Source organism: Terrapene carolina, unplaced genomic scaffold, assembly GCF_002925995.2.
Source record: "Terrapene carolina triunguis isolate 2854851 unplaced genomic scaffold, T_m_triunguis-2.0 Scaffold558, whole genome shotgun sequence".
NCBI lineage: Eukaryota > Metazoa > Chordata > Testudines > Emydidae > Terrapene > Terrapene triunguis.
In genome coordinates, this window is record NW_020664909.1 from 8,071,928 (window position 1) to 8,090,890 (window position 18,963).

General features: G+C 38.2%; 1 protein-coding gene across 6 annotated transcripts in view; it reads left to right on the plus strand.

The window, feature by feature from the left end:
• PHLDB2 (pleckstrin homology like domain family B member 2) overlaps window positions 1-18,699 on the plus strand; it is a 102,603-nt gene extending 83,904 nt beyond the window's left edge. For 4 of the 6 annotated variants that reach the window (XM_024200348.2, XM_026658972.1, XM_026658974.1 and 1 more), the window contains 7 exons: window positions 1,595-1,630; window positions 4,783-4,990; window positions 8,758-8,848; window positions 10,398-10,544; window positions 11,887-12,106; window positions 14,758-14,843; window positions 17,072-18,699. In XM_024200348.2, coding sequence (XP_024056116.2) covers window positions 1,595-1,630; window positions 4,783-4,990; window positions 8,758-8,848; window positions 10,398-10,544; window positions 11,887-12,106; window positions 14,758-14,843; window positions 17,072-17,212 — 929 coding nt within the window. In that variant the 3' untranslated portion in view covers window positions 17,213-18,699. The remainder of the gene's footprint in view (window positions 1-1,594; window positions 1,631-4,782; window positions 4,991-8,757; window positions 8,849-10,397; window positions 10,545-11,886; window positions 12,107-14,757; window positions 14,844-17,071) is intronic. The other 2 variants (XM_024200349.2, XM_024200350.2) reach the window with 1 other exon arrangement.
• The last annotated feature ends 264 nt before the right edge of the window (window positions 18,700-18,963 follow it).

Below are 18,963 nucleotides of genomic sequence, written 5' to 3' on the forward strand. Positions count from 1 at the left end.
TGTGTGTATCCCTGAGGTGTTTTGCTGAAGTCACAGATTAAAGTGATACTGTCAAGTAGTTCAGGACCAAAATCTGTGTAAATTTTCAAGTTGTTGAAATGTAGTGCAGAGCCTTCTACAGATTCCCACTTCTTTTAAAAATAACTTTTCAAAATAAACTCACAACTCTAGCACTGGTAGCTAAAAAGTTCTCATACCTGCAGAGCCGCTGCCTGTGCATTATCCTAATGTTTTTGCTCTGTGCCTCAGAACCAAACAAGGGGAGCACAAATAACAGAACTATGTTCACACAGCTGGGCTGATTTATGTTTGATGACAGGAAAGTAAAGCCAACAGTTCTATTCTGGTATATGCTCCATACAAAAATGGGTTCAGAGGCTGAGATGTTTGCATACATACAAACAAAAAATAGGAAAAGAGATATTTTTAACCTTCTAAGAAGATAAAGGAAACGAAGAGAGTTTTTTAAAAGATCAGTTATTAAAAATACTTGACAGTGTCTCTTTTGAAAGCAGCTTGAGTTAATAGCTGTGACCTCACACTTATTCAATGTTACTAGACTTGTGGCTCTATAACAACTGTTGGTCTTGGTGTTTAATGAGCTGGTTTTGTTGTTGCATATGCATTCTTTGACTTAACTACGCAGTTACTAAAATTATTTTGTTTTGTTCTTATTACTTTAAAAAAAATCCTTAATCTTGTTCTTTTGTTAAATAATTAAATAATAAGCTTGAGGTCCTTATTACTCCCTTGTCAGAGGCTATTTTATTTTCTTTGGTTATCATCCTGACTTCAATATTGGGAGGGCGGGGGGGCGGAAGAGGGAGACATACCTGGAGTATATCTGTTCACAGAAAGATTCTGGATGATAAGCAGTAAAGGGCTGTAATGGACATAGGTAGGTTGTATTTTGGTGCCATTGGAAAGCTGATGCTGAGCTATGTTAGGACTGGGACTAAAGCAAACTGCCTGTCTCCTAAGGCACAAAAAGAAAAGGGGAACATGGTATTATATTTTCTGCAGCTGAACACATGACCTACATACTGTACTTAGAAAGAGATATAGTTTGTCATTGAGTTATATTGGCATAAATTCAATTGAAGGAGCAATATTTTTTTAATTATTATAATAGTGCAATTTCTCTTCACAGGAAATGATACTCTGCTTATTTCAATGTGTGTTCATAGTTGTAAATTATCCTTTTTGCTGCATGGCATTTTAAAATAATGTTGTGAGTTTTCATACCCTTCATGAATCTTACATTCTTTCTGTGTGTGAAGAGAGTGGAAGATAACCATCGGTGACAGAAAGTATTCTCACAAGAACAGTTTAAAATCCTTTCCTTTCACAATAATCAAGATTCAAATGTTTCACTGTATGTTTTATATTCAGGATATAAAAAAATAGGGTTCATTTTTTCCAGTGAAATATGGGAAATGTTTCATATTTAAAGTAAAATTAAGGGTATTTTTTAGTAATCTATATTAGTAAACTAGGACTCTCTAAAAATATACCCATTAGAATAATATTTCTCCTTTCAGTAATTTCTGTTTCCTTCTCTTTACATAATGAATAATTGAAAACCCTTTTAAAGGAGCAATTAATCATTCCAAAGGTACAAGTATTAAAGGTAATTTTATCAAATGTTGGAAATATCATCATTTGTCATAATAATTATTAAAAACAAACTACACATACAAATCTGTAACATGTTATAGAAACTGCATTACATGGTGTTTATTATTATCCATCAAAGCTGAAGTATGTGTGTGTCAATTTTTCTCCTCCACTAACTAGTTCAGTTGAACTTCCAATGAAATCTAATCTCTTCTTGAATGACAAGTACAATGCTATTGGCATCTTGGAAATCAGCTTTAATTGTATATAGGAAAACATTCAGTAGCTGACTGGAATGGGGAAATAATGTATGTTGTCTTCGAGATGTGTGGAGTGCATGCTTTCCTTAATAAAGTAATGCCATTTATGATTTGGTGTGAGCTATGCACTATTCATATACATTTTTGAGAATCCTGTAGCTTTTTTTTTTTTATGAAGCTCAAGTGACAATAATTTGCTCTCTAAAATGGAATTCTGCTAACTGTCATGCCAGAGAAACGATCCTAGAACCAAACCAACTCACATGCAGGTACAATACCAGAGGAAGAAGGCCTATTACTAAAAATTACTGTGGAAAATATTCCCAATTCGTATTTCTCAAGTCATTAATAATGGTGACTAATAAAAAATGTATAAAATATGATGTGGCAAAATCCCCAGAAAAATTATTATCTGGATTAATATATGTGAATCAGTAGATTGTTTCTTGATTCAGGAGAGATTTTAGTATCTTACAATTGGTGCTGTTCATCTCCTGGTCTAACGCATGTTCATATTTTATCACAGGTTTATGCACAATGTAGTCTGAAGTATTTAAGAATCAAAGTGCAAGCAGCTCTTTCTTTGTTTCAAACAGAATGTGATCTGTGACCCAATATGGACAATATAATACTTTAATACAAGCATTAAAAGGGATTTTATAGAATATCTTTATGCACCGAACTGGCAGCCTCCTTTACACCTCCTTCTTATGAATCAAAGGCTTATCTATATGGTGCGGCTACGTGCATTAGAATTCTAAAGCACACCAACATGCTGCGCACTTAACTGCTCCGTGAAGATCTTCCTGGTATGCATTAAAGTTCCCTAGTTTGTGTTAAATGTAGTAATGAAGTGTTATCTTAATGTGCAGTAGGGTACTTTTAGTTCATGCCAGCTGGGTCTCCATGGGCCAGTTAGTGTGCAATACATTGCTGCACTTTAGAATTCACACCCCTGTAGAGTGCATTGCCATATAATGTAGACAAGCCCCTAGATTGCATGAACATGATCTCTTGCACTCTGTATAAATACTGCAGCTTTATTTACAAAAGTTTTCAAAATTATTTGGTTAAAACTAAAACAGACTAAATGTCTGCGTCCAAGAAGGCAAATGCTTTAACTGAGTAATTCCAATCCACCCATGTGATTTACACAATCATGATCATTTAACCTGACTTTTTTTTTTTTTTAAATAAGCATTACAAATGGTTTGCTTACATGGGGCAAGAACTAAGATTTTTATTTGCGTGCTTACCATCTGTACATGCTTGACGGATGCTCACAGGAAGCAGGAACTACTTGTGATTTTGTAGTGGTATTTAAAACAAAAAAAAAACATTCACACAAAAAGAAGTATTTCATGAGGCTATTGGGCTACAAAAGTCTCTGTTTCAGTCTTGTAAGGGGAATCTCAAGTAGTACAAGTAAGTTTTAGGGAGATACCTTAGTAACGTGAATCAGGATTAGTTAAAGGATATGCTCTTTATTTTCAGCATATAAACTAAAGGCCTGATCTGCAGTTGCCATTAAGGCCAAAACAAAATTTGACTTTAGTGGGAGCTGCAGGTATTTGGCACACCTGAAAATCAGGGCATTTTAATTAGGTGGTGATTTAGATGCCTAACTTTAGCTACTCTGTGTCACAGTTTCAGGGTTTATAGCCCCGAGGGTTGCCAGCCCTCCACGATTGTCCTGAAGTCTCCAGGAATTAAAGATTAATCTTTAATTAAACATTATGTTGTGATGAAACCTCCAGGAATACATCCAACCAAAATTGGCAACCCTAAATCCACCCCACCCTAGCCCGTGGTTCACTCCAGGAATGCCAAGTCAGTTCTCAGGCCTCTATCTGTCACCAGTGTCTGGGTGGGGACCTATGTCTCACTCCCTTCTGACTGGCAGTTATAAGGCTTCACAGCCCCTGTCATACCCGGTGATACCCCAGCAAGCCCATCTGCCTAATGGCCAGCACCTGTGCGTTGCTTTCTCTCCGAGGGCTATGAACTGCATATTGCCAGCAGTTACAAGTTACTGCACAGCTCTTTCTATGCAAGCACATTTATTCTTATGATAAAAGCATTACAGAGACCCCATAATAAAAACAATAAACAGATCTACCTGCTTATTGAATGTACCCGAAATTGCCCATTAATCCTCCGGGGCCCTGGTAGGCCAAAGTCTTTCAAACCCTTCAGCAAGGGTTGGAGGTGTCCTCTGTCCCCTCCTGCCTATTTGCTGAATCAAAAGAAAGACACAAATCTGTTTAAACTCTACTTTTAATGCCACAAGCCCTTTCTTCGTTTGAATCTCTGGAAAACCCAGCTTGAATCAGTATATGCAAACCACCCCAGAGGCTGGTACCTCTCTGGAGCTGTTTACAGTCTCAGCAGCCCACCTTAGCACTCACCACTCTTTTTAGTTCTTGGAGGAGCTATGGTAACCGTCTTCCATGGAGCAGTACATATATAACTGTTCATAAATTTAATACAATAGACCCCAAAGGTCCTTTATGGGGTGGCAATATCTGTCACACCTTAGTTTTAAGTTTTGGGCCTAGGTTTTGCACCTTTGTTTCCGTAATTCACATACAAAAAATAAATATTAAAAAAAAATTGTTTGAGAGTTGATGAAGTTTAGCCAATAAACTAATCCCACAAGTGATGAAAGTGAATTCCTTGGTGTCAGTCACAAGCAAATCCAGTTTTCATAAATCTTCTGTTTGTTTATGATTATTCTATTAAATTCTTTAGAACACTACTACTTTGGTCACAGTGCAATTTTAGATTGAGATGGTGTTCAAAATGCTTCTGCAGCTATTTATAAACATTTAATTTTTAGTTCAGAGAATTTTACCTCTAAAAATTAGGTAAGCTTACTTTTCTTTTCTTTGATTGCACTCTGTAGGGTATAATCATCAACACATATGTGAAGAACAAAGGCAGAAATCTCCTGAATTCTACAGCAGAACTGCATCTGAATCTAACGTGTATCTGAATAGTTTCCATTATCCTGATCATAGCTACAAGGACTATGCATTTGATACATTAAGCTTAGACAGTTCTGACAGTATGGAGACCAGCATATCTGCATGCTCCCCTGATAATATTTCCAGGTAAATGTTAACGTCTCATATTTTTTTCTTAATGGAAACTGTTAGAACAAGTTGTAAACATTGAAGCTGTATATCCCTAGGGCAATGGAAACATATTACTTCTCTTTAAGGTGAGAAAGAGAAGATAGAAGCTTTTACTAACTGGATAAGAAAATCTGCAAGAATTGGACAGAAATATTATTTAGCATTTGGATACTGTTTTTCATCTTCAAATCAATTTAACTAATTCTCATCTCATCCCTGAGTTTTGCAGATGGGAAATTAAAGTATGGAGAGGTTAAGTAATTACTCATTTAAGGTCACACAGAGAATCAGTGTCACAGCTGGGATTAAACCTATAGAGGAGTTGACTTTCTGCATGTTTTAGTGGATTTGGCATAAAACTGCCTGTCTGATCACTGTAGACTTCTTACGTAGGATATTCATTGTCAAGTCCATGATCCAGCAACTAAGTTTACTCTCTGTCTGTATCTAAGATGTTACCTCATTAGGGGCTTGAACTGCTGAACTTTTTGGATCTCTTGCTAATAATGCTAGCAATCTAGTCTCCTGTCTCCAAATCAGAATTTAAAAAGAGTTCTTGGTTCCCAACCATGGGCCCTGATCTCTAGGCTATGCTTCTCTTATTTTAGGATCTTATCAATTTAACCACTAAAGATAAAAGTAATGTCCTGTATTTATTTAAAAACAAAAATGCACAGAAGCTGGGGTCTGAAAAGAGTACGTTGACAACCCTTTCTTCTCTGACTATCCCATTGTCATGATAGCACTTTGATTTCTGCCAAATCCCCGTTTGGGTAGTTTGGGAAAGCATGGGAATCCTGTCACAGAATTAGAACTTCTTCTGAACATGAGGAAAGCTTTTTGGCTGCCATATTGTGTTTTGTCTAGCATCTGTTTCCTTGAGTATCAGCCCATTGTGCTCCTCTTTTATTGTGGCAGTGCTATGGGAGTTTTTACTAATGTTATGGAGCGGTTTGAGGAATAGTTCCCTTTTATCTGTATTGTATTTACCAACTTAAATGTAATGGAGAAGTTGGTGAGTTATTGGAAATAGATATTCAGGATCAATATTTGCTGCAGTCCTCTTGTTTTGTTTATAGCAACAAATTGTAATAGAGAAGATAGATGTAAAAGCCTAACAGAGGTTTGTGTTTTCAATGCAGGAAATGTTGATCCAGTGACAACTGAGTTTTCATTATGTGTTGTTACACTAAGTGGCAAATATAATTTTAAACTTTTCTGTCTAATGTATATTGATGTAGGGAAGCAATGGCTGTTCACAGATGGGCCAGATTCTGATATCCTTACTCAGGCTGAGCAGCTTCTCAATGATGCTGTTTGTACAGTACAGTACAATTCAGCTTAGTAATGGTATCTGAATCTGTCTCTTTGCTATGATTGACTTATTGCGCTGTGATTCTCTTTAACAGAGGCATCATACACATAGGCTACCCCCAGACCAGCTTGCAAATAGAAGCTTAAAGCTGGAATTTTCAAAGATGCCTAACAGAGTTAGGTGCCTAGCGCCTGTTGAATTTCACTTGGATTCAGGTTCTTTTGGGAATCTCAGCCTAATTTCTAACTGTTATTGACACACAAACACTCACACACAAATGCATGCAGTACTTTTATGGATCAAATGATTTCTCACTAGATAAAGTTAGTTTGGGTGGGTATTTGTTTATTTTTGTTGATTGTTCATAGATAACAGATGTCTTCCTCTTCTGAGACAGATTCCAGGACCATTAGGCATATTGAATTACAGAGGTCTCAGGGGGTATTTTAAAATGATTTCCAGCCATGTCCCAGCTCTAGGGGGAAATTCAACATTGCTGTTTACTAACTCACATACAACATAAAACATACAAAAGAAATAGTTTGGGGATAAGGAGAGAGGTTAATTGCTGGGAGTATCTGAAGTCCCACAGTGCTCAAAATACAACTGAAGTATAAATTTTGAAAGGTCATTCTTTAGCCTATACAAATAAGAGATCTCAGGAACCATTAGTAACTTCAGTTTTCCTGGTTGAAGTATCAGAGTGTAGAGCCTTGAGCTTTACAACCTTATCTGAACCTGAGAGGACCCAACTACACGTGTTGGGATTGGGTTGGGTCGGACCTGAAAATAACCCGATCTGAACTCAGAAGGATCGGGTCATCTCTGATTACCTCCTCTTGCCCATGGGATTGGCATGGCAGTAGCTGCATGCCCCACTCCTGCTGACTGCCACCATCTCGCTGCACTCAGTATATACTACGGAGTGAATGTGCTGGTGTGTTGCAGTGCCTCTCACTCGGCAGCATGCACAGCACAGCAAGACAGCAGCTGATGACGCACCAACCTCAAGGGTCAATGGTGGCTGGAGAAGGATCCCAGGCATGGGCCATGCGGAGTGGGTAGCCTCCATCAGGCCAAGCCCCAAGGTTTGGGGGGAAGTGTCAGGTTTGGGACAGGTCAGTTCTGAAAACAACCCGACAGTCGGGTCATGTTCAAGTTGGCTGTGCTTGGCTTAGGTTCAGGTCTGGGTTGGGCTTTAAAATAAGTTCTAAAAAGTCCTCTAATAAGGCTTACATTTTTAAGGGTCTTCAAAACCAGCAGGGACTAACTAAGTTAATTGCCTTGGATAGGGAATCATTGTAGAACAGGGAGCTGATATGATCATGGTTACTCAGTCCAATGTGCAACAGTGCACTCCCATAGTGAGTTTAAAGTGTAGTCCAAGCATTTGTCTACTGCAGAGACTGAGCAAGGAAACCTTTACAGGGCAAGAAGGATAGTTATGTTGTATTGTGCTGCACTAGAGTCTAGCACCATTTTGTTGTTGGTGCAGCGGTCAGGTGTCCCCACTTTTTGCCAAGGTCTATGTGTCACAATAAGAAATTCTTCCGCTGCACCTAAATCACTTTTGTAGGGTCCCCAAAAGGGGTGATGGGTGGAATAGTCATCCTCTTATTATTTTGTTCACCATGTAGGCCTAATTTCCAAAGCACCAATTTTGGTGTATTCATTTCCGGTACCCTACTCCTTCTCTTACCACCCCACGACTGTGTTATCAGTAGACCCTCTCTGCTAAAATTAATTCAGCCTTTTTGTCTCTTCTTTACATTCTTTCTTAAATAATTTTATATAACTGGGCATTGTGGAAATTCATGAACCTTTACCCACTTTCCACCAGTTAGGCATACAATTAAACTAGACCTGCTAGGACTCAATGATTACAATAGGGCCTTCAGTCTTTCTCTCCTATCTTCAGTACTGAGATGTGAGCCTTTCCGAATATGGGATTGTGTGTCCTGTCATTCAGTGCATTTTACTGATATTCCCTACTACCTGCTGTTTATTTTAATTTGGTAATTTCTGATGACAAGTTAAGTGATACAGAAGATAGACACTCAGTTCATGGCCAGAGGGACTTCAGTTTTACAATTAGATGGTTACTGGTGTCAGTGCAGGGGATCAGTAAATGAGTGCTATGTTTTGGGCTAAGTGGCCTCTTTAGACCCACATGTTATAGGGATGGCAAACCACAGTGAACCCACAAACTCTATAGACTCTCAGGTCTGCATTTTTGGACAATTCTGGATGAGAGACTATATTTATTGAGAGTATATTATACTTAATACACTATTTGTACTTGGCGCTAGCTGTACTAAATTGGACCTGAATTTTTATCAACTCTATTATTAAATTATCCAGAGTTAGTTTGTAAAATATGGCTTCAGTCTTCAACTATTCTCGTAGGTAATTTTTTTTGTGTATACAGTGCCAGCACTTCAAATGTTGCCAGAATAGAAGAGATGGAGAGACTTCTGAAACAAGCTCATGCTGAAAAGACACGACTGCTTGAATTCAGGGTAATCTAAAGATTTCTTTGACAGAGGTTAATAGATACTTTGTTAAGATAATACAAATTTCATTTAGCCATTTTCTTAAATTGCAATTGCCGAACACAGCCCTGAAGTACTCGTTTTTCACTTCCCCCAACTTTGTCCCACTGGAATCCTGCCATTCCTGATACTCTGTGCAACAGCTACCATTTCTGTGGCTGAGGTGGACAGAAATCCTTTCAGAGCTAATCACCATTGCTCCTTCATCTGCTAAAGGGATGGCTTATGAGTAGTACTTGCTTACCACCCCCATCTTTATAGGACTGCTTAAAGTCTACTAGTCCAGGAGGCAAGAGACCAGCCCCTGTAACTGAACCGAAGTCTCTCAAATGGCACGGCACTAGTCTACTAGTATATATAGACCAGTCCCTATTGCTGGACTTCAGGTAATGATTTTAGATGGTTTAAAATAAAATCAGCCCTATTTTCAAATTTTAAAGTGACTCATGAGTGAAAAACAGGAACTTGAAAACAAAACCTGCTTTAGCTATGAAACAAAATAATACTGCACTTTAGAATTGACATTACTGAATGTTAGTTATATTTGCTTGCATTTAAATAAGACACAAAAGATTTACAGTCCTATTTCAGTCTCCTAATGTTAACAAATACACTTAAATCCCAGTCAGCAAAATGTTTGATAAGAAGTAGCATTTCATTTCATATTACAGTGGCTAGGTTGTTCTGCATTCAGGCAATATTTTGACCCTCTTACAAGAAAATATTAATGCTTTAACAATGAGTTTCCCTCAGAATCAGTCAAATTAACAGACTAGACAGCACAGAAGGTCAATCCCTGATAAAGCTAGGATTGGCTATACCGAGCTCAAGTAGACCCTGTCCAAGTTGGGGGACGACTGTTTACACCTCAATTTGTAGGGGGGAATGACGAGATTATATTGTGTAGATGCAGCTTTAATGTAACTCAGTACTTTTGTATAAAGATATATTGTCTTCTAGCTTTCTGTTTAATATGGCCCTGCTCACTCTGGGATCGGAACCTGCTAGTGGTGTTTAAACACCATTACTGCTACCATAGTCTTAGTGCACTTACCATGACATAATGTGGACATGGATTGTATTTATTTATTTTATTGTGAGAACTGTTTTGTAGCCAACTGGTGTGGTAGACTACCATGTTTTCTGTTCTCCATTGCTCCAGGTAATAGACAGTGGTCCCTCTTATAAACTTCACTGTTGCCTTAGATCATACTCTGTATAATGAACCAATGATACTTTACTATTTGCAGCATTCTAGGTCTTCTGATGTGATATGGTTCCCAGACAAAGTCCCCCAAACCTATCCAGGTTTATTAGAGAAACCATGCTTGTGACAACCTTGTTCAAATGTGATTCTGATCCCTGTTCCCAATCCACCTTGCATATGTTGTTGGCTCCCTGAGAGGTATAAAGGGGCTTGTAGGAGCTCTGGGTGGGATCAAGTTACTTTTAATGTTTATCAGGTGTAGTTTTACATCGCCTATAGCTGAAACTCTGTGTGCACTGTGGTATATAGGAACGGGAAATGGAAGCCAAAAAACGAGCCCTGGAAGAAGAAAAGCGTCGCAGAGAGCAACTAGAAAAAAGATTACAAGAAGAAACTAGCCAGCGGCAAAAATTAATTGAAAAGGAAGTCAAGATACGTGAGAAACAAAGAGCACAGGTGTGTTGACAATCTACCGTGTACACACTGAAACAGCTATATAGCAAGCTTCTCACAATGATGAAGGGAAGGAGTTTCTGTAGATGGCTGGTTGCTTGAGTGCCTGTTGAATTGATTATTTTAATACTTCTAAGATTTTTGTCAATGGTCTGTTAGGGGCCTTGGATAGGTGTCTTTTTAGTAACCTAAATATTTATTGATTTAGATTTAAATATCTCTTCCCATTTATATTGGCATTGTAAATGTACTGTATTAATCCTATAAGGTTTGTCACTGAATCCACTCCTGGCAGAACTGTGCAGTCTGTGTCACAACTATGCTGAATAATGGACATTTCTGAGAGCAGTAACTTTGTGAAAGTACACGATGACTTTTATATGTGGGACATTTTGGATTGTGAGTTGTCCTCTTCCGAATATTTTGTTGAAAAGAAGACTTTTATTTCCCCCCATTCCCTCCTATACACAGCCTCTTCAAACCAACTGAGTGATAAATATTTATTTTGCCAACATTATATGAAAGAAACAATAGTTCATATTTGGTGAATGGATCCCAAAGCAGAGACACCATGGAATTGGACTGACATGATGATATAACTCATTTTTCATGAGCACTATATATATATATTTTTTTTCAATTACGAGTTTTTCTTTTGGTTACCCAGAAAGACCCAATTTCAGGATTCTGGGTTTTTCTTTTCAATTCTTCCTGACATTTAAACACCAAAAACAGTGGAAGGAGCAGCATGTTCTGCAGAAACCAAAGCTACCCGAAGCTTGTTCAGTATAGTGATGTACAATTTCAGAGGGTGCCAAATATACACAATACAAAAGGCCACCACTGTATGTCGAAGGCTGCAGTGATACTAAGTGTCTCAAAGCACTTGAAAACCATTAACGAGTTAGTTATATACCTCTCCATTGCATAGATAGAGAAACTGAGGCACAGAGCAGTTAAGTGACTTGTCCAAGGTCACACAACCAGAGTTCTTCTTTTCCCAAAGCTGCCACAGATATTTTGATCTGTGCTTTAACCCCCGCAAAAAAAAACTCTTCAGTGATTTGAACTCTGTTACTTAATGGATGATTTTAAGAAACCTATGTTCTCTGCTGAAAATCCTTTTTTTTTTTTTTTTAAATGCCAGTATTCAACAGTTGACATAGGTACATATTGCAAAAATTTGTCTGTTCTCTTAAGAAAATCCAAGGCTGCAACTCACAAATTTAATCTTTGCTACCTTCATAGTTTGAACATGGGTGCTACTTGTACTTTTTATCTGCTTACCACATATAGAAAGAAAAAAGATGAAAGATTTATGGAGTATCTTTTTGCTCTGTGTTAGGCCCGCCCCTTGACTCGCTACCTGCCGATCAGAAAGGAAGACTTCGACCTACGAGGTCACATCGAAACAGCTGGTCACAACATAGAGACCTGTTACCACATCTCACTCACGGAGAAGACCTGTCGAGGCTTTCTGATTAAAATGGGAGGGAAAATTAAAACATGGAAAAAACGGTGGTTTGTTTTTGATAGAAGCAAGAGAACATTTTCTTATTATGCAGGTAGGTTGTGTTTCTTCAGCCAGGATTGAGTCCTTCTGTGGCAGTACCATTCTTATGTGCACCCATCCCAACATTTGTCACATAGGCCCTATTGTTACATTAAGTGTCATTTACGGGTCTTCAAAACCAGCAGGGACAAACAAAGTTAATTGCTTTGGATAGGGAATCATTGTAGAACAAGGAGCTGATATGATCATGGTTACTCAGTCCAGTGTGCAACAGTGATTGTTGGTGTTGTGGAGGCTTTTTCAAGTCCTCAGTCAGAAAGGGGCTCCATTATGCTGGGTGTTTTATTTACATGTACACACATATACCACCCACTCAGACTCACACTATCTCTCTTTCCTTTCTCCTGTTCTGAAGAGTTTGCAATCTGAGATGAGACACAAATGAGTGCAACAGACAAAGGGAGGGAAGAGGGCAGAGGAGGGTAACAACAATAAGATCATCAGGTTCCTACTGTACAGCTGGTTTTGTGTTATTTAATTATTAAATAAAATCAGTTATAATTGACTTTGGTATAGCCTAGTCCTCACTGGTGGCCTGATTTCTGGTAGGCTTCACAGAAGAACTTGATTCGTGTTAACTTATTTTAAAAAAAAATCAGATTAATCACTTGCCTTTATAACGCACTTTCTTTAACTTAACATCTCAACATATTTTAACATTGTTCCTTGTGGTCTGGAGATGACGAAGATCATCATCATAATTTAATGATAAATGCGAACTAGATTCTTGGTTTTAATTGTCATACTCCTAAAGGCAGTTAAAACACAGACCAATCAAACTTCTGTCATTTCTAGACTAAGGAAATCCAATAAATAAATTTCAGAAACAGCTACATCTAGATTACTACCATCTTTGAAGATAAAATCATAGGCTTTAAATTGCTTTATTACATAGACTAGTTTTAAATAAAAATACTGGAAATATACAAACGGATGCAAATACAAAAAATCTGCAGCGCTACTGTACATTTTTGTGGCTTATTGTTTGAATGTGAAAGTTGGGATGGATCCAGAAATATATTTTGTAGTGTTTTAACTTCCATTGGTAAAAGAAATCAGGTGATATGTGTTCCTTTGCTTGGTAACAGTTATCTGCTATAAAATCTGAACAGTTCCATTTCCTCACGTGGCATTACATTAGCAGCAGGCAGAATGGAGCTGAATATTGGTGGTAGAGGAATATATTACAAATTACCCATTTTATGTTTTTGAAAAATTGATACTTGTAGTCACTAAATGTCCATAATATTTCAGAATAGTTTGCAATATTAGTTATGGTAAAACTTAAACAGAAACATTCACTTTTACTGTTCTGAACATCTGGTTTATTTATTAGCAAGGCATTTAACAAATAGTATAGTGCTCCCATCTGGTACTGATTTATAAAAGATAGTTACTTTAATAGTTACCAGTTTCAGTTTCGAGTTCAGCTCAGCTGCTCTAATGTAGTGTCAATTATCAAAGAAAACATTTCATAATGTCTCGAGGACTCAAGCCAACAAACAAAATTAAATGAAAACCTCATACCAGCTGAGTACAAATGCAGCTGTTGGTATGCATTAGAAACTGTCAATGTGACTTTAACAATACAGCAAATTTCCAAGATAAGTATTGATGCTATAAATGTAGAGCCCATGGTCTGTAACTGAACATACAGGTATAGTGTCCTTAGGATTGCACGTGTACTGAGCAGAAAGAGAACTGACCCCCGAAGCCTGTAATGTAGCACAAAGACTAAAATGTAGTTAGTTCTTGATCTGAAAATTATATAGAACTTTCTTGGTACAAAGACTAAGCATTGTCTAAGCACTGAACATTACATTATCAGATTAACATTTTGTCACGAATATTTCTTCCAAAACTGTAAGAATGGTTACTCACGTCTAAAGTGAAATGCGCATATAGGGCCAGACTTTGGAGGGGCAGGGGAAATGAAAGCAGCCTACCCTCTTTGCAAGTAGAAACTGCAGGCACAAGTAATGGAACTTAGATGGTGAACATGTCTGCATAAATGACAGGAATCAATCCCAAACAAGAGGCCAGTTGGAGGCTGTGCAGAAAATCCAGTCCGTAATCTTTTTCTCTTTAATGTCTCCTAATTAAAGCCATCCCTGATTCAACTTCTCCTTGGTCTCTTAATACCATCATTGCTACAGTAGTGTTATAAATTTGTAAAGGACCCGCTTGCACCATTGTTGAGTAACAAGTAAAATTTTAGTTTGAAGCTTCTGAGAGTTTACCGTAAACAGGAAAAGTATTTTTTTTTAAATAGAAAAAGTCTTCATGCAATGTTGTTTTGAAGTAAAACTAAGTATTAAATTGTCTGCTAGATTTGGTCTTCATAGCAGCTTTGGGGGGAAAACGTCACTGTTAGCATGCCAGTTTGTTGTAATGTTTTAGCAACAATGATCTAATAAAAAAAATTAAGGTGAACACTGTATTTAACTTTGTGTGCAATTTTACCTACTGTAAATATGCTACCCAATTGAAAAGGCAAGCTGAAGATTCCATGGGGTATTTTGCAAACGAAAGTGCTAGCGTGCAGTCTTTGATTAATACAGGAGTGAACATGCAAATTCAATTAACCCTTCAACGCTTATGTTTGTTTCAAATTTCAAAGCCCAGTTTCTCTCTCGTTTGCAGACAAGCATGAAACTAAATTAAAAGGAGTAATATATTTCCAAGCCATTGAAGAAGTCTATTATGATCATCTAAAGAATGCATATAAGGTAAACATTATCATTTTTGTTATTTTTATTAATTATTCTATAATAGCACCCAAAATGTGGTAGATGTTGTACAGACATAGGAAGATAAAATTCATGTCTCAAAGAGCTAAAAAAAAAACAAACCCCAAAATCCCTTACACACACACAAGGCATGGAAACGCATAGAATGTGTAGATAAAGTGGCCAGGGCAATGACTGGCATACCTAATTTTGTATGCAGTCTTGTAGCCGTGTCAGTCCCACGATATAAGAGAGACCAGGTGGGTGAGATATTATCTTTCATTGGGCCAACTTCTGTTGGTGAGAGAGACAAGCTTTTGAGCTTAAACAGAGCTCTTCTTCAGGTCTGGAAAACGTACTTGACGTTTCAGCTAAATACAAGGTGGAACAGATGTGTTAACTATTTATGGTAAACAATCTGTTCCACTTTGTATTTAGCTCTGACACTGTTGAGTAAATTTCCCAGACCTGAAGAAGAGCTCTGTTTAAGCTTGAAAGCTTGTATCCGACACCAACAGAAGTGGGTCCAATAACAGATCTTACCTTACCCACCTTTTGTCTCTCATACATAATTTTGTTAGTTCAATATATAAAACAAGATATTGAGAGACAGAAGAGATGTACTCCACCTGGCAAGTGAGGTGGTCTCAAAACGGGCCAGGGGCGACAGGTACTCCTGAGTTCTAATTCCTGCTGTGCCACTGTCAATCCCTTTGTGGCTTTGGGTAAAAATAAGTCCCTCAGCTTACATTTCCCTCACTATAAAATGGGGATAATAATGCACTTTAATCGAAGGATTGATAGTGTTTATTACTTTACATGAAAGAGAAAAATGGTTCTTCCATTCTGAGTATTGGGGCAGCATTCTGCTATCTCTGCTCAAAAAGTCCCAGTCTGATGAGAGACTTTTCAGATTTTCCAATCATCTGCAAAGGTACCAAGTAGTCGGATCTCATCCTTGATATAAATGTTTAAAAATCAGCAGAGGTTGAAAACAAGGAATTAGACCAATTAGATTTGTCCTCTTTTACATTAATGGAGTTTTCATTATATAAAGAGAACAGTACTTAGATACAGAGCCTACTCCCAGATGTAAAGAACATTTAAAGATTTACTTCTGTGCACAAGGGAAATGTAACTTCTGCAATAAATCCCTATCCTATACCACCACCCATATCTGGAAAAGAGAGAAATGGTGGTAGAGTATCTGGCAGCATTAGGGTTTAGGGAGGACTCGGCAGACGAGAGATGACCACATGGAGCTTTTCGTATCCGCCACCAGTCCCAGATGCTGAAAATGCGTCTGATGGCACATACACAGAGGTTTTTCCCGAATATGGTGTTTTAGGGGTGAAATATTGGCTCCAGTGAAGTCAATGAGTATTATGCCACTGACTTCAATGGACCAGGATTTCATCCTAGGTTACTAGAGCTGCAGCTACAGGTGGCCTAAATCAGGGGATGTAGTTGTGTTTCTAGCTCAAGATGGGAGTTGATTTGATTTTGAAGCCCTGAGAGGAGTACCCCTGACTAGCATCTGCACTTTGGAAGGACTGTGAGCTGTTTCAACCCATCCTCAAGAAGTGGACTTCAAGAATTAAAATCACTTTTGATCACTTGCTGCAGCAGGTGCACAGGGGAAATTGTGGTTTAGAGATGAAGCAACATTTGGTCTCACATATTGCTGCTCAGTTTAGGGGCAGGTCTATACTTACCGGGTAGTTCGACGGCTGGCAATCGAAGTTCCGGGTTCGATTTATCACGTCTGGTCTGGACGCAATAAATCGAACCAGGAAGTGCTCGCCGTCGACTGCGGTACTCCAGCTCAACGAGAGGAGTACCGCGGAGTCGACGGGGGAGCCTGCCTGCTGCGTGTGGACCGCGTCTGAACCGCGGTAAGTTCGAAGTAAGGTATGTCGACTTCAGCTACGTTATTCACGTAGCTGAAGTTGCGTACCTTACTTCGACTTGGGGGGTTAGTGTAGACCAGGCCTAGGAGTAAGTCATACAGTGTATCTGCATTAGGCCTGAGTACTCTCAACACCTGTTTCCTGCTAGAGGTAGCAGGATGGGGTTGAGCAAATCCTGAGTTACTCAGGATGAGATGTGAAGTAGCCATTGCTCAACTGGCTTTTTCCTTGACAGTCTCCCAGTACAGGATTTTACTCACTGTCAATAAACTGCTCTCATGTCATACAACTGATTTTGCTGCTTCTTTTTTATTTTAGAGTCCTAACCCATTACTCACTTTCAGTGTTAAGACTCATGACCGAATATATTACATGGTTGCTCCAACGCCAGAAGCCATGAGGATATGGATGGATGTTATAGTTACAGGAGCAGAAGGCTACACCCACTTCATGTTATAATAAAATGGTGCAAGAGTTCATTCACAAGGCATATTGCAATAACCCTATACATGAATTTAGCCATATGCAAGTGAATTTGAAAAGCCATATACAATATTGATAACTGTGACAAGTATTCTCCCTATGATGTGCACACAAACTCTCAAAATCAAAAGATTTTATACACACAAGTGAAAGTAAGATTATTTGCTTCTTTTAGTTGATCATTATAATAGCGAAAGAACTAAAGCTATTGAAAGTGTCATAGTGTTCTATCATGAGTAATCAAGTCAACTTAAGTATGGTATATTGATTCAATAGTAATTTCTTACAAATTCTATATAGAAGATGTCTTCATAAATACAAACTAAACAGTTTACAGAATTGTTTGTGTGTGCTCATTGGTATGCAAACATTTTAGTAACGGAACAGAACAGTATAATAGCATATATTTTTAATATGCAGTATTTGACATTTATAGGTAATTAGATGGCTTTTTAAAATTTGTACTTATATGTATTTTATAAAAAATATATATATATATATGAAAAAACCCAAACACACCAGCCTACAATACATGTAGTTCTTGTCTTAGTATTTTAAAATACTACAGAGCCAAAGATTTACATGATTCCTGTATAAGAGTGAACTCAAATCGTGAGCTGCGCTTTAGCTTTGTGTAATGGAACAATGCCAAAATTCTTCCTAAATTTTAATATAATTCAATCGCTACAGTATTCTGTACATTTAAATTACCAGTTGCATAAACTGTATGTGTAAAGTCATTTACATAAAGCACAACAAAGAAGCAATAGCTTCACAAAGATGGTCTCTCTCACAAGGTAAAACTGAATGGAGACAAGAGTATCAAACTTAACTTTGCCATAAGTTTTCTGCATTCTCTCTGCAGGAGGCATTGAACTGATTCTCTGGCTGGTTCCTGAAGCAATTTCTGTTGTATGGAGTTCAGTCTTGCCATAGATATGATTCTAGTCTAAAGCTAACGTGCTGAAATCAATGGGTAAAATCTTTGCCCAATTGAAGTCTGCATGAAAACTCCCATTGACCTCAGCCAGTGAGACTGTTCAAAGTATACACTGGTCTAGAATTTCACCGTATGATAGGGTAGAGCACAAAGAAAGGCAAGTTGTGAGAGCCCATACTAAAACAGTATTATAAATAAAAACTTTTAAGTAGCAAACATGACAAAGACCTATTTTTTCATGTATGCTCCTTGTAAATGTTCTCCCATTTAAAAACTGCTTTCTAGCCCTTGACTATTATATAAAAATAAATTATTATTGAATAAAACCTGGACTTCAGACAAATCTTCAAATAGTTCCTTATTTTAGTATTCTGGATTTGTAAGTGCCATATTGTTCATTTAATTAAAGAAATCACACTAAAAGCAAAGAAGAAAGTGGCTTTTGATTAAACCAGGGGTGGCCAACCTGTGGTTCCTTAATAGTTAATATGCGGCTCCTTGTATAGGCACCAACTCCAAGGCTGGAGCTACAGGTGCCAGCTTTCCAATGTGCCAGGGGGGTGTTCATTGCTCAACTCCTGGCTCTGCCACAGGCCCTGCCCCCACTCCACCCCTTCCCACGCCCTCCCCTCAGCCTGCTGTGCCCTCGCTTCTCCCTCTCCCTCCCAGAGCCTCCTGCATGCCACAAAACAGCTGATCGGGAGGTGTGGAGAGGGAGGAGGAGGTGCTGATCAGTGGGGCTGCCGGTGGGTGGGAGGTGCTGGGAGTGGGGGGGTGGGAGGAGCTG